Raw genomic sequence first — 20,965 nt, 5'->3', positions numbered from 1 at the left:
TTAGAGAAATGGTTAAGAGATATTCTAGGCTTCTAAGCAACGAACGCACTACTTGACAAAAATAGTCCATATGGGGAACTGATTGCTTTACAAAGGCTTTAACAATAAAAAAAGTTAATTAGTGACAGTGTAATTTTCAACTTCTTATGTTCACTAATAAGTAACAAGTTTAATCGTGAGAAACAAATCTATTTAAAGTGAGGAATAAAAACTGAAATGTGTGAAAACTGACCAGGCTGCCAATAGACTGATCCACAAAGCAGTCTCATCTCAAAAGTGATCAGCAAGTGCTGTACAGAATGCATAGTTTTGGGTTTTCAGGGATACTTCCACAAGATTTATTTTTCTACCTGTACATGTTTATATAGTACTGGTGCTCTATTAAAGTTTTATTCTCTACATTAAAAAACATTCTGGGTTTATTATTAAGATCTAAATTTGAAATTTACTGTAATGGCATTAAATTTAGGTTTACTGTAATGAAGCATGTAAAGACAATAATCAATATCCTTTTAACTAGGTACAACTAAAGAAGAATATGGAGAAACCACTAAAGCAGGTGAAAGAATGGCTAGATTAATCACACCTGGAAAATCAGGTGAGTGGGAAGGGTAACTCGGCTCATGTTGTAGCTCAACTTCAAGTTTTTAGTAAATGTAATAATGGATTGTTTGTATAGAAATCAGAAAATCAGATCCAAGTCATCTGCTATTTATTAGATGCTCTCATACCAGGCGCTGGAACTACAGCACCTGGACTCAACGTAGTTCCACTGTCAAATGTCCAGGGTGTGTCCCAGTAAAACAAGCACACTGCTCATGACTTTCCATTTTTAATCTCAGGTTCCACAGTAACTCTTCCTGGCTCAACAACTGTACTAGGAAGTCCCACTACTGGTCAGTAAACAGGAGATGCCAGATGTATGTTTTGACTTGTTTTTATGCTCATTGGCCAATTTAAAAAAGTAAAATATTTTAAAACAATACCAATGAAATAAGTACAATGTCATTACATGTGTTATGTCATCTGACTATTTGAATATATATCGTTATCTCATTTTACTCAGGAGGAATTTAAGAAAAGATATTACCTAAGTTGGACTAGGTTTTACAGTAAATCAAATAGTGGAGCAGATATTTTTATGCATTGTTTACTGACTCCAAAGACTGTGCTTTTTACCACATGCCATTCTCCTCTAATTCACATATATAATGATCTTTAATGACCCACTAATAAAAGCTAGCTTTTAATATTTGCAAAACTTAAAATTTACCCCTTCTAACTGTAAAAACTATAGCAGCAGGTCATAAAAAGAGGTTTAAATTTTTTTTTTCTATAATGACAAACTGGCATTTGCCATTCTAAAACAGCATGTTTCAGGGCATTTTATTTGACAAAACTATAATACTGTTTTATAAGTCAAAATTGTATAAGTTTATTTCTTTTAATAATTATTCCAAACTGATGTAAAATTCACAAATACTTATAAGGCAATTTTCCCTAAAAATAAATGGACTTACTTCTTTATATCAAAACTACAGTATATGATTAAGATTCCAGACCATGATATACTCATAGTACTTGAGAAAGACATCATTTCTCAATTTGCAGGTCATGAAACAGACCGTAGGCTTTAGTGAATAAATTGTGTATTATTTAAGGAATAGATTGCTTATACATTTTTCTAGTAAAGATTTATGCTACATTTATTATATTATTACAAATTCTCCTTATATAAATATATTTTACAAACTAGTCACTAGAAAATCAATAATTTGATTCAGACTAAGTTTATAGTTATTCTTTATTCCATCTATGGTCACATAAATGTAAATGAATTGGTGTGCTTCATATTACATATTGAACACCCTAATTATAAATGCATGCTGTGGCTCTAGTATGTGATTGTTGGGGCTCAGTGTATTGTGTGTGTATTTTCCGTTTTCAAGACTTTAGTCTTTAATTAAATGGAACCAAACAAGAATTACATGTGTAAATAGTTCAGCTGGGAAAGAGGCAATGGTTTTGTTCTTAGTTTGATAATAGTAATTCACAGATGATTCCTTAGATCACTTTATAATTTCTCTCCCAGGAGATGGCTCACCCTGATGAATTTCTAAAATAAACCTCTATGGAAATAGCATACTTCTGTTTTTAATAAAAAATTTTATATATCCTGGCAGTTGAAGCACTGAAGTGAATTTTTAAAATGAAATTCAAATATATTCTTTAATTAAAACATGAATTTAATCTTTCCTTTCTGAGGCTCAGATAGCAAAATTCTACCAGAACTCACTTGTAGGAAGGTTGAAATTAAAATGATAAAAATATGTGGCTTGAAATAGTATTTCTTTATTTTCTATTTGAGCACTGGAAAACACCTAAGGGGGTTCTGAAATTCTCCCCAAGTTATATTTTAATACAAGTTAATCTTTATGAATTGAGATAAATTTAAAGTGTGTATTCATAAATACATTTGTGTTTTTAAATTTCAGTGCCTTCAAAACAGCCTGAAGTAACTAGTAAGGAAATACAAGATTGTAAATGTGCACTTGAAAAAATAATTTTTACAGTAACTACTATGGAAAATATAGCATAGATCCTAAAGGTCAGATTAGTAAAACATGAACTTCAAATTAAATTTTGGTAGCATAGAGCTTTTGCTTTTTCTAATCTTAACCGTTTTTAAAATTGTATCCAAGATGTATTAAATCCCTTACCTAATAGTTCTGTACTGATTGTGTAGAAATGTACAGAATCAATCATAATTAACTTTAGAAATATTCCTTGTATAAGAAAAAGGCAGTACTGTATTTCCCAGAGTATTAGTGTTGTCTTTTATCCTTTTCATGAAAATGTTTAGCTCTTATTACATACTGCTGCCTCTTTTTAAACTTAACAGGTTGTTTTTCCATGTATTCCATTTTACTCATTATATTACACTGACTAATTGGGGAACAAACATCCTTAATATTCAGATGGCACTGGTCATAAGGCATAACACAGTGTAGAATTTGGCTATTTGAAGAGAACTATGTGATTATTATTATTATTTTTTTTGAGACGGCATCTCTCATATTTATTGATCAGATGGTTGTTAACAACAATAAAATTCTGTATAGGGGGCTCAATGCACAATCAGTAACCCACCCCAAGCCTAATTCTCAACAGTCTCCGATCTTCTGAAGCATAACGAACAAGTTCTTAGATAGTGAATAAGTTCTTACATGGTGAACAAATTCTTACATAGTGAATAAGTTCTTACATGGTGAACAGTGCAAGGGCAGTCATCACAGAAACTTTCGGTTTTGATCACGCATCATGAACTATAAACAATCAGGTCAAATATGAATATTCGTTTGACTTTTATACTTGATTTATATGTGAATCCCACATTTCTCCCTTATTATTATTATTATTATTATTTTTAATAACATGCTGAACTGGTAGGTAGATGCAAGATAAAGGTAGAAAACATAGTTCAGTGCTGTAAGAGGGCAAATGTAGATGATCAGGCGTGTGCCTGTAGACTATGTGCTAATCCGAGCTACACAAGGGCAGCACAACATCCACGGATGCCAAACTTAACAGTTTTAAAAGATAAGCAAAAGAAGTCTCTCTTTAGAGTATCTCACTCTTTCCTAATAGTTCCCGCTTTGCACTTTTGTAGCATTTCCATTTGAAGTTAAGCTCCATGAAGATGGCCCATCTCTGGAGCAATAGCACATGATATGTTTTTAGGACTGTCTGTTGTCCCTTCCTACTTTCTTTTCACACTTAGAAATGATAACTTCTATTTTTGGAAGCATAGCAGTGAAAGTGGAGTTGGCAGCTCTTGAATTCCTGCTAATTTGTATTCTGCCTTTGTCTTTTCATGGGGATATTTGTTTAAAAAAGCTTATATTTATGAATACTGTATCATTTCCTCTGGGGGCAAACTTTATACTGTAATTCTTAAGAGGAGAGTCCAGAAACACTTCCTGTTTTGACATTCAAGCTATTACCCCGGTGTCAGAGAGAGGCCATATATATTCATATAGGTCTGTTTAGGGAAGCAGAGATCATTAATTATTATGGAGTTAATTCTGGAAGTTTATTCAAAACTTGGATTTCAGATGTCGTGAGTTTATTCACTGAATACAATTAAATACAGTTACACAAATATTGTTTCTATTTCTTGCCATTAGGAAGTAAAACAGGTTAACATGAGAAAGGCCCAGAGACCTGTGATATTTAATGCTAGGGAAGTAAATCACCAAGTCTGGACAGTGAACCGATATGTTTATTGTGGCCCTGAATTTAAAAATAGAGAATGCCCCTCACCTCCATAGGCGATCCCAGGAAGGCTGATGTGCCACCATCCAGTCTGTCCTGTGGTCGGCCATTCTCTCTCAGAATGGCAAACGCATCAGCCATGTGGATTCTTTATTCCTTTGGTAACCACTACTTGTCAGTATGAATGACTGCCAAACCTGAACTGTAAAAGTTGGACCAGATGAAGTTAAACAGACAAGGAAAACTGCATTTAAGATCATTCTAATTGGGGTCAAGAATATTGCAATGGGAGTGAGATTTTGAACACAACTCTACTAAACCAAAAGGCAGGGGAGTTTTGAAGGGCTGGGGTGAGTTGAGGGTGAAATACTCTAGGGTGTTAGAGGACAGATTGGTCTATTGGTTTAGGCCATCCATTTTTGCTAATTGTGCTTGTAGAAGGAGGTTAGGTTCCTACCTTCCCACAGAGACAGAGAGATAGGGCTGCTATTGTTCTTGATAGCTCCCTTTTGAGAAAGACATTCCTGGATTGTAAAACTGGCCAAAGGCTGGGGAAAGATTTACATCTCAACTGGGCAGAGAAAGAATTTAGAATTGCGAGTTTTCTAAAGTAAAAGCTCTGAGAAAAGGGAGTCCAGGGGCCTATACTCAGGAAGAAACCTATCAAAACTTCAGTCAAACTGGGAGGAATGTTGAGGCCATCTTGATCAGCACAGATGTGTTCTTATTTTCCCTGCCTCTGTCTTAACTTCTCTTCCCAAAAACAAATACAGGAGAATCAGAAACCAAGTTATACAAAGTAAAAGAGTTAAGTGTGAAAAAAGTTCTTGTCATTTAGAGAAGGGAACCCATAAGTGAAAATTTTACAAAGGTCATGGGAAAATATTCACTTCACTTCTGTAAGTTGTTGCTGATGTAGGGGCCTCCTGTGTTTCAAGGATGGGAGCGTGAGCTAGCATGAATAGGTGCACCATCAGAACTCTCCAGAAGCTTTGAGACTCTTGTTCCATGTGGAGATGTCTTAGGACATGCTACTCAGAGGCCAAGGTCACTGCTCTTCTCTGCTCCATGTAGGTACCTCCAGTGAAGCTCCTGAAACAACCGCTGCTCCTGGAATTTCCACCACAGGTGAGTCAAATAATGGTAAGTGAACTTGGCTGACAGCATCGCAGAAGACAGGACAGCTTCTCTGAAGTTAAACCTACTCTGGTCCCCCATTCTCACCTCTTGGTTCCTCCCGTAGCAGTCACTGGCTCCACAGGAGTCAGGCCTCTGGGAATGGATTGCCAGAGATGAATGCTGGCAACGGGACTCCAGCGATGCGCGTGCCCGTGGTTATGCACACAGAGTTGAGCTCCAGGAGTGGAGTGACGGGGAAGAAGTGGGAGAGAGAGCGCAGGAAGATCGTGCTCAGTTTCCCCTTGGACCATGACTTTGAGGTTCAACTAGGGAATTTTTTTTTTTCCTTTCTAGGATTTTTTTAGGTTACGCTTTCAGCAGAATTCATCTCCAAAAGACTTGGTTAGATAGCTTGAGATCTCTGAGAATGTGATTATAAAATGTGCTATTCCTGATTTTTAGAAAAATATTTCTTTTTGCAGGCTCCTCAACGTCAGTTGGAATCACCGAAAGCTCCCATGTGTCCCACAAAGGTAAAACAAAATGACCCAAATGTACTGGAATGAATTGTCTGTTCCACACAAGCTTTCCTTGAGCACGAATTTGTGCGCTGTTTGTGCACACACACGCATACACACACACAGACTTGATGTCTATACGCGTTATTCTAATAACTAAAATGACAACACCATCCTTTTATTTCTCCTCAGAAACCACCTTAGAAGCAACAACAGATAAAAAAACTAAAAATCAAACAGGTCAGTACGGGAAAAGTCCTAATGTCTTTGTTACATATGCAACTAGCTTTTTTTAATAGCTGACCCAAATAGTCAGACCTTGCCATTTCTTTACTTTTGTGTGTAGTGGGGGGAAATTATCACGGGCACAGATACTGTGTAATAGAGTGTATTTATTGCTAACCCCAAAACATGTACACCAATTATGGCCCCCAGGAGGAAGGGGCAGTTAGACTAGAGTGTCAATTTCTACTTATTAGTTGGTCATGTTTAGTGAAGGCATCAGAAAGGAGATGATGGAGTTTAACATTGGCTGATGGAATTCCTGCCAAACAGACTTTGAAAGGGCAGAGAAATGAGACAGCATGCATTTAGGAGTCAACCTATATTGGTAATGATTGTGTGACGTTCAGGGAAGAAACGAGACTGGAGAGGGAAGTACAAGGAAGTTCAGGGAAGACCTTCCTTATTTCCAAACTTAATTAAGAGACGTTGTCCTTACATGAAATGGGACCCCCTCCAGGATTTCATGAAGGGAATGTTATGATCAAGTAAGTGTTTTAGAGAAATCGCTCTGGTGACAATGTGGAGATGGCTGTTCTGTGTGGTCCCTCTTCTTACAAATACCTTTGCTGAACTCTTGAAAGTCTGGTCAGTGAAGATCTTCGCTGTATTTATGCCTCACAGATCATTCTCTCTTCTATTGCTGGTTTCTGCTGATCTGCTGAGCATTCGTAGTTGGGGATTACATTAGCCTCCTCCAGTAAACAAAGACATTTGATCCCCCAAACTCCCACGTCTCTCATTTCCTTTCCATTTTTCTGTACTTATTAGGTGTTGGGGTCCCTTTACCCGAACATTGAAATGTTAAGTTCCTCTCAAATATTCTGTTGATTTTAGGTCAGCCTTTCACTTGGTAGGTATAATTAAAATATTGAGTGGATTTTTTAGCAGTTTGGAAATAGAATTTGAAGTTTACAAGTGAATTGTTGGATTGACCAAAGTAGGTGACGTGTGAGGGCTCGGAAAGGACCATATAGCCAGGTTAAACCATTTGGTGGGGGTGGGGATAGAGCAAGACTGAAATATTTCAAGAAGATCAAAAGAGGATGAAAGTTCTTAAATGACTACTAGATAATTGAATAATACTTCTATTTCTCCTATATTTGAGCTATCCTTTTCCTTCTTTGATGACATATTTTATTGTCCTTTTCATCAGAACTGTCTCCCGTGAAAACGCTGAAGTACGAGGTTACCTCGCCGTTTCCGCCTTTCTCCTTTAGACTCTCATTTCCCTTTCCCACTAAAACTTGAGACCCAAAGGGAACACTCTTTAGTGGTAGGGTTGCAAATGCCTAGAGGAGCAGAAAGGGGAGAGAGATGGAGAGACGTCTGTTTGTAAGACTAGTAACGTAGCCAATTATTTTCAGTAATTACATAACTATATTTATCCCAAAACTATTCCAATAATTCTAGAGACTAATATGAGTTGTTGTTGTTTTTTTTACACAGCATGTCTTCAACCTCCAGGTAAGAATATTTCCACTTGAAAATCAATCATTTTGTATTAGCGGTTCTTACAAATCAAATTTCAGAAGTCATGCCAATAAAAATTGCTAGCTATGGAAATGTTATATAATAGGAAAATTTGAAGTGAATGCATGTAGCTCTTATTAACCACCTAAGTAGTGAATGATAGTCTTTTTTCTCATGCAAACTAATGGAGCCAAATAAATGTATCTTGTTACTTTGTCAAAATAGAGTTTACCTACTGACTGAAGGTAGGCAGTGTCTCTGTAATTATATGATGTCTTGATCAAAATGTTCCCACTTGATAGTATTTTTAAAACTAGATAGTTCCAGCTATGTGGAGGACTGAATTGTAGTAAGAAAAATTAAGGTTAACCAGAGTTCAGCAATTGTAGAGGACTTTGAGTTCCTACTATCCTCAAACCAAGTGAATGTGCTCCGTAGAAAGTCGTAGAAGTCACCCACAGAAATCACTCCCTGATCTTCGAATATGCTGAGAGAAGGGAGAGCTTCAAAGAAATACAGGCAATTTTCATGTAAGGATGGAAATTTCATAGTAAAAAATATAAAATAGAAATATAGAAAGTATATGTTATGTGTCCCATGTATGTTACATGTATTATATACTTTGGAGGGATCCTCAGTATTTCATTTTAAAGTTGGAATTTGAGAACAATATGTAGTCCAGGGTATGTACATGAGGGAAGTGTGACAGGGTTGGTAAAGCAGCTGCAGCAATATTCTGGCAGATGCCAGAAACTACAAGAATATAAGGAGCCGTCAAAAGTGGGGTTTTTTTTATTGGAATATAATTGATATACAATATTATATTGGTTGCACATCATAAGTTTTTAATCAAAGCAATGATGAGATGAAAACTGAGCTTTAGGGAAGTTATTCTACCTAAAGTATAGAGAATTGATTGAATTAGGAAGAGGTCTGAGTCAAGGTAACTCCTGAAAAAGCCAGAGGGTAAGATGATGAGTTCCTGGCATGATGTGGTAACAGGCAGGACCAGGAAGGGGCAGGGGTGAAGTAAGGAGGAAGATAGAGAATTTTCCAGTAGATTGGGTGCCACTTGATGGAGAAGGAATCAGAATGACTCCCAAATTTTAAGCTAAAATAATTGAAAGGCTAGTTCAGTCCTTAGCAGGAAGAATCCAGTTTAGATGAGAAACTGGTTTTAGGGGCACAATGACACGACTTATTTTGTGCACGTCAAATTTGAAGTTCTTAGATATCTGCTGGAGTGCTGTTTACTAGGTCAGGGGGTCCAGGACTGGAGCTGGAAGTTTGGGGGCCACCCCCTGGGTGTTCCAGGGGGCCCTCTGGAGGCTGGGGCAAGTACCAAGGGAAGGGAGAGAGACAAAATGAGAGGGAGAAGGAAGAGCTGCTAACAAAGAGAGCCTTTCTCCCAAAACTGTGAGAGTTAAAAATGTGATAATTATGAAGTTTTGGTGACTTAGAGGGTCGTGGAGACAGGAGTCAGACTGTAAAACAGTACCCATAAGATTTGTTGACCACTGCCTGGAGAAACCAAGAATTGTCCTTTGCTGGAAATTGTAAAAGTAGGAAAAATATAGACAGATGATAGATAGATGATAAATAGATAGATAGAGAGATTGAGAGAGAGAGAGAGAGAAAAACAGAGAGAGAGATGCTTGTCAGGGACAGTTTGCTCAAAGTAGGTAAAAGTGATTTATTCACCGTAGACACTACAGAGTCCTCCCTAATTGTGTGCCTCTGAGATCCTAGTGCCAATTATAGGGTTGGCCACTTGAGAGTTATCTACAAATAACAGATGGTTATATTTTGCCAAACTTAATTAGCACTTATCATTTCATGTTACCAGTTTGTCGCGGTCCACTGGGAGAAAGGAAATCTGTAAGTACAGATTTTCTCTACTTTAATCCAAATTTGCTGTCATTCTTGCATTTAAAAAGAAGTCTGAACTTGGTTTGTATCCATAGCCTGGAGACACATGGACTGTCAATTGCCACAAATGCAAGTGTACGGCTGCAAAGACTGTAGACTGTAAACGCAAGCGGTGCCCTTCTCCACCCAAGTGCAGAACCGGAGAGCGGCTTATAAAGTTCAAAGCTGATGATACCTGCTGTGAAATTGGACGCTGTGGTGTGTATTCATAATACGTTAGTCGTATTGAACTGTTGTTCACTTATTCACAGATTCAAGAGATATTTATTGAGCTACTAATATGTGTCAAACAGTACACAAGATGGGTGTGTTAAACAAAACTGGATTCCGCACCTGCCTTCTTAAAACTTACTATCTTTGAACTAGAGAAAACCCATAATTACCAGTTATGAATGTGATCAGTAGATTAAAGGGAGGTGATTGTTTTATGGGAGGAAACATTATAATGGCTGATAAAGAAGATCCCATATATGATTTCTATTTTGTAAATAAAAAAAAGAATTACAGTGCTTAACTTAGGATAAAATCATGTGTTTCTTTTTCAGAACCAAGAACTTGTTTTTTTAACAATACTGACTACAGGGTAAGATTGTTTCTACTTTAAAGTATTTTTATTAATCTTGTTTTGAATAAATGCAGGCTCTTTCAGCTTATCACATGAAAAAGCCACAGGTAATGGTGAAACAGAATGTGTTCATTTTTTTTCCTATATTCATTTTAAACAGAACATCAAATGTAACACTCAGCATGGCTCACTTTGGAGGGGAAAATATACTTGATCATTAGATACTAAGTAACAGAGCTCCTGAATAAAATTTTCCAAGGGTCTCAGGAGATGGAAAAGATAAGCCTCGTGACATTCAAACCTATGAACAGAGTTAAATTGTCATTATAACCAGAAAGATCAGATGACCAAACTGTCAGAGATCAGATAGGACAGTCCAAAAGACCAGAACCCCATTATGTGGTCACAGTAATGCAGTCTAGTCAGGGCCAGATTTTGACAACTGATTTGCATTTTGAAAAGTAATTTTAACTTTCTGGAAAAAGTATCAGGAAGCCATAAAAACCAGATGATCCTCAAAATGATGTTAATATATTTGAACTGGTGATACTAATACTTAAAAAATATAAGATAAGATATTTGTGTTACATTAGGGGATACATAAAAGACCTATGAGAGTTTTAATTTAATAACTCATTTATCACACTCAAACTCCCATCTGGGCTTCTTAATTTTTAGCTTCCAAAGGTGATCTGACTTTAGACTCTAGGACTGTTTTTAAACATAAAATAGGATGGTGTTTAAAGATCAAAGGAAAAGTTTCACCTCTACTCGTGCATATACCAAACAGTTGAAATAATAAAATTCCAGTTCATCAGAAAGCTCATTTTGTAGTTTGAGGCCCTGAAATAAATACAGTTTCCCAAATTGGTGTTTGAATTTTGAACACAAATTAATTATAAAGCAATTTTTGGAGCTTTAAAAGTATAGGAACATCAGTAGAGATAAAAGTCAGATGTCTGTGGGACCTGTTATTTGTGCTACTCTAATAGACCTATTTTGTGCCATTTTTTTCCCACTTCAACTTCTTCTTTTTCTCTGGAATTCAGAGCATAACAATTTGTCAATTGCCTGCCCAATATAAAATAACCTTTCTTGAAAGTACTTGAAAAATATAATAGAGTTAACTACAGGTGAATCTTCATTTGAGGATTGAGAATCTTGATACATTCTGTGCTCTCAAGTGAGGAACTTCAATTTATTGATGGAAGTAAAGGGCTTTCATCCCACCTTATCTTAAATATTAGCCTAGTGGCTGAAAGTGCCTCTGGAAATTCACTGAACATTATGAATTTGAATTTTGTTTGCACATTTTACAGTCAACGCTAATGAGAAATCAAGGTGAATAATTATTGTGTTCTCTCCCCCCACAACCGCCACCCCCACCCTATAGATCGGAGCTTCATTTAATGACCCTACCAATCCATGCGTCTCCTATTCCTGCCGCCACAGCGGCCTGGTCACCCTGGTCCAAGCCTGTCCAAAGCAGTCCTGGTGTGTAGAGGTAAGTCATCTTCTGAAGTCATGGGCCAACCAGAGGCCCCTCTCATGTGAATGGACATAGGCACAGCCTGTCTTTTTGATTTGGAAAAGTTTGTGTCTGGTGCAGAGACATAAGTCTCTTGGCGATCCCATTTCAGATATGCCGTCCACTTTTTTTTATGTCCAAGTGTATTTTTCATGTCCAAGATTTAGAAGTAAGTTACCGGAGATTGCATGTTGCTATTTTAAACCAAAAAAAAAAACAGCTACTTTTTTTCCCAAGGCTCATCTCATGGATTCAAGTTAATCATTTTCTATGGAAATGCAAATGCATCATATAATCACGCATTGTTTTCAGATCTTTCTTTCTGTTACAGTCTTCCTTTTTATCCCCCCAAAATATGGTGAAGATTTTGTATTAGTGAATGTTTACATTTTACATATAAGGAAGGTTTAACTTCACTAATTTTTCTTTCTGAAGATATAATTGATTAAAAAGTTAAACTTTATTTTACAACTCCAATATTGGATTTAACATTTAGTGTGTTTTTATGTTGAGACATTTAATAGTTTTGAGATTATAATCGTGTTTAAGGTAAAAAATCCTGCCTGTGAGCCCCTTACAGTATGTAGTAGTAATATTATTGTTAAAGTGTTTTTCAATGAAAATAGGTGAGTAAATTTTTTTGTTTGCATTTTATTTTAAAGAAGAATTTAGGTGATATATTGTTTTTCCCTTTCTACCCACTGTTGAAAATTTTCGTGTAACTATTAAATCTCACTTTTATTACTATGCTCCCCACTCAAGCTTACTGGATCTGTGATAGGATATTTGTCTATTCCATTTCCCCCCTTTGTGATGCCCTGTCAACAAGCCAAGAAATGTTATATTATTTACAGAAAAGTACAGGTTTTCAGTTCTTTTTCTTTTCCTCTTACCCCTGTAGGAAGACAGAATCTATGATGCAAGAAAATGTTGCTATACATGTGAGTAAATCAAGCTTCCTACATAGAGGAAATGGGTGAACTATTGACAAAAATGTAGTGTTTCTTTAAGACAAAATGGCATATCATTAATAGAAAGTCTCTTGTGCTTTTAACACAACAGGTAATCCAATATGCAGGTATAAACGAAGAACTGGTATTTGTACATAATGTATTAGAGTTGTTTTTTCATGTTGGCTGCAGCATTATTCCCAGTAAAAAACAGTCATTTTTACATGGGAGAAATTTCAATTTTCATGGAAAAAAAATTAACTTGCTCTCCTAACACCAGGAGGTTACGTTCTCAGTTGGTATGTTAGGTCACAAGGGTGATCGGCAACAAGAAAATGGGAGTCAAAACCAATCTCTCCCCCTCTGTCTTCCCCTCCCAGCCCCCATTTCTTTCCTGTCCCCTTTCTCCCTGTTCCTTCCTCGCCCTTCTCCTATGAATAATAACAGCAATAATCATTACAACAGCAGTACAGGAAGATGACATTTATTGAGTGTTCCTCAGGCACCTTGCGCTGGGTGCTGAGGTGCTCGGTCCGATGAGTGACAGTGCGGAGCACCTGTTCTCCGCCTCACGGTCGGCAGAACCGAGGCTTGCTCGTCGTTCACGGCGAATCTCCTTTCCAACCGTTGCCCGCTTTGTCTCAGGTAACACAAAATGCAGGACTTCACTCGTGAATGTGACCGTCAAGTACAACGGTTGTAAGAGAAGAGTCAGGATGGCCAGATGCACGGGGGAGTGCAGAACCACCATCAGGTGGGTTTGCGTGGGGCGTGCACCGAGCATTCGCTTTATGACATCCTGGAAGAAACTGAGCTCTTAAAACATTACACGGACAGTTTTTTACATGAGAAACTGATGATGAGGACCTAATGAAACAAACATCTGACATATTAAGATCTGAGAAATAAAGTCAACCTTTTCAATAGTGATGACTCACTTTGAAGTAGTTTTCTAAATATATCAATTATGATGCCCTTATGGCAAATATATTTATTTCCACACAGTGATTGCAGAGAGTGCTTAAGCAAATATTCTTGCTTAAAGGTGCATGTTTAAACTGTCACTTGCATTTTAGACATAACATAATATGGTTTTCCTTACATACACTTTCATGTACAGATTACTATATGGAGAGTAATCATTTGGTGTTAAGTTATATGTTTAAAACTCTGTATTGTTCGTTTTGTTTGCACCATAGTGCTCTAGTTATGAGATTATTAGTCTCCATTTGGGATTTCTTTTGTTCTTACATACCAATAATCAGTGATCCACATCAGCAGTTCATAGTGAAGGGGGAAGTGCAATGTGTAGGCAAAGAATTAATGGGTCGGAAGGATTGCTAAACCCCTTAGACAGTTAGAATCTGAGCGCTGATGTCTGTTTCAGAAGACATTCCCAAAACATTTATCACTGAATTTTCTTTTCTTCTAGCTACAATTATGAAATCTTCCAGTTGGTAAATTCGTGCCATTGCTGCCGAGAAGAAAAGTATGAGTTCAGACAAATTGAGCTTGACTGTCCGGATGGCGGAGTGATACCTTACAGATACAGGCACATCACGACGTGTTCTTGCTCAAACATATGCTCAACAATGAGATAATGCTAGCATTAACTTTCCAGTAGGAACAGGCCATATTTATTTTATGAGTGAACAGAAATAACCATTCATTAGTGAGAGTAGCTAAGCATTCATAGCTCACTCAAAAAGTGAGTTATTATTGTAAGGTATTTTGTTCTCTTGTTGATTGGATCTAAAAAATAAATACAACTTTGCAAGCAATTAGTGAGCATTTGTATTTATTCAACAGCTGTGAGAGCCCTACAAGGCGAGGAGAAGCTGGGTCGTGTCACAGCTCTCCGTCCACCCTGCATCGAATGGGGCCTTTGTCCCGTGCGTTCCTTTCCTTCACGGCTGCAAGGAGGGACCATGACAGCTCTTGTTCTCTTTCCTCCTTCTCTACCCTGGTTGCATCGCCCCTTCTACTCTGTGACAACTCCCTCTGCTTAGGGCACCAGTAGCTGCCTTGTACTTTTGTCAGGAGGGTCTGGCATCATTCCCACTCTTCCTTTCTGGGACATTTTTCTGGCAGTTTCTGTGACCTCCTAGCACGCCTATATCCCTAGACGCCTTCGCCTTGGACCGCCTTTCCATCTCAGCTCACCCAAGCTGCACCCTGTTCCTCTTCTCATGTCACTCAGGCTCCATGAGCGAGTTCACCAACGCAGGTCAGAGGTCAGTGTGTTCACACAGTGAAGATTCCCAGTCTTGAGCCTGTAGCCCCAAGCCCCTCTTTGAATTATAGACCTGTTGATACAACTCCGAATCTACATCTCTAACTGGATGTTCTAGACAGACACCACAAACTCAGCAAGACCAAAACTAAACTAAATGTCACTCCCCCTAACCCACTCCTCTACTCGTAGTCTGTCTGCCACTGGGATGGTTCCATAGCTAGAGAAGTCGAGGTTCAGCAGCATCACGACTGGCATTTTCAGTACGTCCTACCACGTGGCCGCCTCACACACATACGCTTCTTCCTATACATATGTTTCCAAATGTACCTTGCTCATTATTTATGTAAGTAAAACATGTACAGTTACTAACACTCATTTCCTTTCTCAACCCAATTTATCATAATCCATTTATGCACTTGCTTGCCTTTCCATATCACCTGGCCTAACGGTCAAGTCAGCTGTCAGTAAACACCATGTCGAGTGGTGGGGGGAGCAAGCCGGCATGTTAGTGTATTGGTAACTGCCAACAAAAGGTGAATAATGATTACATACAGGTGGGGTCACAGGCCCCACTTCTGTGGTTGGTCCACAGCCTCTGACCTTCCTCCCTGTCTGTCACTTGTTCCAGCTTTCTTTCCCTCTCGGTCCACATGAGAGTTTGTCAGTTGGCCAAACTAGGATGGGTATGAGACCTTGAAAATCCAAACAGATGAGATTGTAAGAGTTTTTCAATACCTTTGCCTCAGTGAACAATGAAACATGGAATCACAAGACACCTACCATCTCATCCCTTACTATGTGTCAGCAACTCTGTTTCCCTTGACAGTCAGAACTGATCATCCCAGACAAAGATAATGACAGTGTTTTCTGCTTAGAAAGCCTGTCTAGAGTCACAAATTACCCAGACTGGCTAGCAGAGAGTCCCAGCAGATGGAAGAGAATGTCAGTGTTGATATCCGTTCCAGCTAATATGTCACATCCAGCTTTCAGCACACCAGCCCCCGCAGACCAGCATCCCTCAGCTGGTGTCAGAATGCAGTTCTCAAAGGGCCGATCCGTAGGGTCTACCATCCGTGGATGATAAAGCCTGATTAAATCATCGATGCTATATATACCTACGCCTTTCTTCTTTCAGTCTGAGACAAATTTCTCGGTTGGAAAGAGTTCTGTACAGTATTTCATGGTGGTGAATGAAATATTCAATAAGCCTATGGGTAGCAATAGTTCCTGGGGCAAATGAGACAGAAAAAGATCAAATCAACACCTGGCTCTATCAGTGAAAACAAGTACTGTCCTGTCCCCATCAGAAAAGGATCCGAGTTGCCCACTTGTTACCGGGCAACTGCCTGGAACCACGCGATGACGGGATCCCCAGGAAGGAAGATCACTTAGTTGATGTTGTGGCCTTACTGGCTTCAGTGGAGGAAATCTAGACTTCTGAGCCCATGTATAAAACCTTCATCATAGTTACCACCTTACTCATGAACCTCATTCAGCATCTCCATCAGCAACTGCGAGGCAGGACGGGAAAGAAGACTCACAACTACAATGAACAGATGCCATTTATCACGTGTTTCACGCCTGTGATTCCATGGTGGGGAACCTCTGATAAGCACCCATTTACTTATGTTCAGAACTGGATCTGTTCTGAATGACCCACGTGATTTCTCTAAACCACTTTTCTGTCGTCCTCCGGTTTTGCCCCTTTTGAATCCTTGTTTTTTTTATACGCGGACTTGCTACCTCTCAGGAATTGGTGTAAATCCTGACTTCAAGCCGCCATTCTACCAAGTACATGGCCCGTGAGGAATTTCCTTTCCAGTTGTCTTTCTCGACCATGTCTAAGATAGTCTGTGATGTCATACAGCCCACTTTTCACCGCTACTGGGGTCATTGCTAATCCAGCCTTGGACCAGGCATAAATACGTGTGTCAACTGCACATAGGCATGTAACCCCTCCACGCAAACAGCTTATCTTCAGAGAAAGGTGGCAGCCAGATAAGAGGCATCACATGGTGACTGTCATTTAAGAGACTTTTATATAACTGAAACTTGCTAAGAGAGTAGAACTGAAATGTTCTCACAAAGAGAGAGAGAAATGTGTGACCTGACAGGTGTGTTAGTTAATCGGATGGGGGAACCTTCTCACAGTGCACACATGTATGAAATCTCCATGTTGTACACTTGAAATCTCTTACAACTTTGTCAATTATATCTTGATGAAGCTGGAAAAAAATTGATATTGTATATTTGTAATGTATACAAGTTGACGACTTTGGGGAAAAGTGTATACCCATGAGACCTTAGCCATTAACAAGGCAATAATAAATATCCCCAGTGCCTCCCAAATTTTTGTCCTGCCTCCTTTATTATTATCGTCATTTCTGTGTAGGTGGTGAAGCACTTAGATTGACCTTCCTAGTAAATTATAGGTACGCAGAACAATATAATACTATTTAGCTACAGGCACTCTGCTATACAGTAGATCTCCAGAATTGATCTTGCATAACTGGAACTCTGTACCACTTGACCATTATCTCCCCATCTTATGCTCCCTTCCAGTCCTAGCTCCCTGTCCACTCTGCTCCTATGGCTGTGACTATTTTAGATCCTACTTGTAGGCAGATCATAAAGTGTTAGTCTTTAGGCAGGTGGCCTGTTTCATTGAGCAACATGCTCTTTAGGTCCATCTATGGAAGCATAGTGACTGTATGGAATTACATTCCCACCAACAGTGTACCAGGGTTCCCTTTTCTCCACATCAACAGTTTTTACCTTATTTTTAAAAAATAATAACCATCTTAACAGACATGAGAGGACACTCATTGATTTGCATTTCCCTGATGGTCAGTGATGACAGACACATTTTCATATACGCGTTGGCTGACTTGTATGCCTTCTTTGAGAAATGTCTTTTCAGGTCCTTTGCCCATTTTTTACTTGGGTTATTAGTATTAATATAATTATTTTTGGCTATTGAGGTATATGAGTTCTTTATATATTTTGGATATTAACCCTTTAGGAGATATATGGTGTGCAAATATTTTCTATTCCACTTATTTAGGAGTGGTTCCTGAAAAGGACAATAAACAAATACATAAAAATCAGGTGGTGATAAGTGCTGTTAAAAACATAAGCAGAGCAAGAGGTTAGCATATTTTTTAGGCAAGGTGTTTGAGAAAGATGTGTCTGTTAAGGTGAAGTTTGAGGGAAGATGTGAATGCAGTAAAGGGGTCATGTGGATTTCTGGGGTAAATACTACCTAGAAGGTAGCATGTGTTCTTTGCGTAGTAAGTGCAGCTACTGAAGTATGAGCAGACTTGTTTGGGACATGAGACCAGAATATCTGGGTGCAATGAGCAAAGGGCACAATAGATGAGATAGGAGATGGCAGCAGATTTTAGGGCACTTTATATGTCATGGAAAGATTGCAGATTTTATACTGAGCGCAGCAGGTTTTTATCAGGCAGAAGAATGATCTGACATACATTTTAACGCACCTTTCTGCCTACTACGTGGAATACAAGAACAGTTGGGAGGACTTGGCAACATCTTGGTGAAAGATGAGGGCAGGCCGCACCGAGGTGATGCTGGACCAGTGAGAAGGGCTCAGATTCTGGGCATAGTTTGAAGACAGAGCCAAGATTTATGACGGTTTGAATGTTAGCTGTGAGAAAATAGAGGCATCTTTGGGCTTTTATCTGCAATGAAGGACATACCCTCTAGGCTCTTGCCAGTGATTATAATTCAGTATAACCGATTAATTATTATCAAAAGCTCTGTTTTTGAGAAAGCTCTTCTTGGAAGATTGTCTTCAGTCTGGCCATTCCCCATGCACTAAATTATGTCCTTGGAGTAAATAAATGATAAATAATAGTATACTTGCTAGTATATTTTTTCTCCCTAGAGATATTGAATGGAGAACAGGTAAAACTTCAGGCTCCAGAGCCGGACTTCCCTGGTTCCTTTTGGCTCGCCCCTGTCTCATGCCATGATGCTGCATAAGTTCTCAACCTCCTTTTTTAAATAGCTTTATTGAGGCATAACTCATACCATAAAATTCACCCCTTTAAATTAAACAATTCAGCAGTTGTTAGTATATTCCCAGACTGTACAACTGTCACCACTGTATGATTCCTGAACATTTTCACACTCCAAAAGGAAACACCATGCCCTTAGTAGCCAATCCTCATTTCCTCCAGCCCCTAGTACCCACGAAGCCACATTTGGTTCCCATGAATTTGCCAATTCTGGACATTTCATAAACAGAGAATCAAACAACATGTGACTTTTCCTGTCTGGCTTCTTTCACTAGCTTAATGTTTCCCAAATTCACCTAAGTTGTAGCACATGTCAGTATCTCGTTCCTTTTTATGGCTAAAAGAATACTCCATTGTTTGGGTATATGACATCTAGTTTATCCGCTCATGGATATTTGGGTTGTTATTTTGGGTTGATATTTTGGCTATTAAGAATAATGCTGCTGTGAACATTCATGTGGAGGTTTTTATGTGAACATGTATTTTCAGTTCTCTTGGGCATATATCTAGGAGTGGGACTGCATATGGTAGCTCTGTGTTTAACTTTTTGAGGAACTGCCACACTGTTTGACAAAGTGACGATTCTGTTCTATAGTCCCCCTGGCAATGCATCCTTCTCAGTACATGTTATTGTCTGTCTTTTTTATTATAGACATCCTAGTGGGTTATTTAACTTCTTTTTTTAAGCCCCAGGTTTCTCATTTGTAAAATGGGACTAATAAAAATATCTACTTCAGAGGTTTGTTTGAAGAGATGGAATGAGAAATGTGTATAATGTGTAAACGTCTGCTATCATGTGGTCCTGCAAAATAATACTTTTTCAATTAATACTATTATTCTGCCTTTTCTCAACACTGCAAAGCAAACTTCTGACAGCTCTATAAATTGATTTGCATCTTACTTATTTTATTGCAACTTAGAAATAGAGACATTTAGAAAACAGAAATGGAAATCCCATGAGTGAGTACATAGCAAGTAACTATTTGCTCTCTCCCATTGTTATGTTCCCACAGAAACACACATACTCACAGCAAAATTAAGAGATAAGAGGCTAGGAGCTATGCAATAGAAACATGAAATCAAATGTTAGGCAAAAACCCTGTATTTTTTTTTCATTTTAAGTGGAAGCACCACTTTTATAAATTCAGAATGTTTTTCTCATTCTAAATATATGTGCATTTCCTAGCAATAACGAATGGTAGAAATGAGCACCCCTAGTGCACAGATTTTCATCCTCAAATACTGTATCCCACTCAAAGGAACCAGGTCTCTTTATAGAAATGCCTAATTCCTCATCTGGGCAGGAAATGTGTAAGAGGGATCTGAGATATCTTGTCATCTCTGAAAGCAAGGAAACTGTCAAAAACTCTTGAGATCATGTCAAAAAGAAACAGAAGCCAGCTTTAAAGGGCTCACACGGGAAAAAGGATTCTCAAGTCAGGCCTCCATTTTGCATTTAATTTAACAGAATTAAACCTGAATCCTATCAAGTATCTAAATCTGTGAAGATAAAGAGTCAAAACAAGGAATAATGATCCAGTTTCTTCAGCAAGTAGAATGATAAAGAAGGAGGAAATGTTCTATTAGAAGAGACTTCGGAATTATCTGAATTAAATGCAAGCATGGATTTGGGTCCTGATTTAATTAAATCAACTATGACAAGACCTTTCTGAGACAAGCAGACAACATGGACTGGGTAGTGAATGACATTAAGGAAGTGACAATTATTCCATTGGCTGTGATGATGGTCTTGTGATTATACTTTCCCTTTTAGTCCTGACTCTGTTAGAGATACATACTTGAGTATTTACTGGCTAAATGATATGCTGTCTCTGATTTGCTTTAAGGTCTCCAGGGGAAAAACCAAACCAGTGTTTTTCTTGGATGTTTCTCGTGCTGTATGTTGGACAGAATTTGGCGAGAGGAATTGTCTGGAGACAATGAGACACAAAGGGGACAATGTTGGGCTGTGACTCCACCAAGGTTGAAATAAAATTCATTTGTAGTTCAGAGAAATACACAGAATGTGGCTTTCTTCTTTTTATGGAAA

General features: G+C 38.3%; 1 protein-coding gene across 1 annotated transcript in view; it reads left to right on the top strand.

Annotated features, from left to right (window-relative positions):
- The window catches only part of MUC19 (mucin 19, oligomeric), a 102,461-nt gene extending 88,041 nt beyond the window's left edge, over window positions 1–14,420 (top strand). The window contains exons 57-69 of the mRNA XM_073223505.1: window positions 521–598; window positions 843–896; window positions 5,350–5,403; window positions 5,877–5,927; window positions 6,105–6,152; window positions 7,644–7,661; window positions 9,514–9,545; window positions 9,632–9,794; window positions 10,142–10,179; window positions 11,555–11,665; window positions 12,591–12,630; window positions 13,285–13,393; window positions 14,072–14,420. Coding sequence (XP_073079606.1) covers window positions 521–598; window positions 843–896; window positions 5,350–5,403; window positions 5,877–5,927; window positions 6,105–6,152; window positions 7,644–7,661; window positions 9,514–9,545; window positions 9,632–9,794; window positions 10,142–10,179; window positions 11,555–11,665; window positions 12,591–12,630; window positions 13,285–13,393; window positions 14,072–14,240 — 965 coding nt within the window. The 3' untranslated portion in view covers window positions 14,241–14,420. The remainder of the gene's footprint in view (window positions 1–520; window positions 599–842; window positions 897–5,349; window positions 5,404–5,876; window positions 5,928–6,104; window positions 6,153–7,643; window positions 7,662–9,513; window positions 9,546–9,631; window positions 9,795–10,141; window positions 10,180–11,554; window positions 11,666–12,590; window positions 12,631–13,284; window positions 13,394–14,071) is intronic.
- Window positions 14,421–20,965: the final 6,545 nt, after the last annotated feature.

The sequence above is a fragment of the Manis javanica genome, chromosome 15 (assembly GCF_040802235.1).
Source record: "Manis javanica isolate MJ-LG chromosome 15, MJ_LKY, whole genome shotgun sequence".
Taxonomy (NCBI): domain Eukaryota; kingdom Metazoa; phylum Chordata; class Mammalia; order Pholidota; family Manidae; genus Manis; species Manis javanica.
Note: the sequence above shows the minus strand (reverse complement) of the source record. Positions and strands in the feature narration are given on the sequence as shown.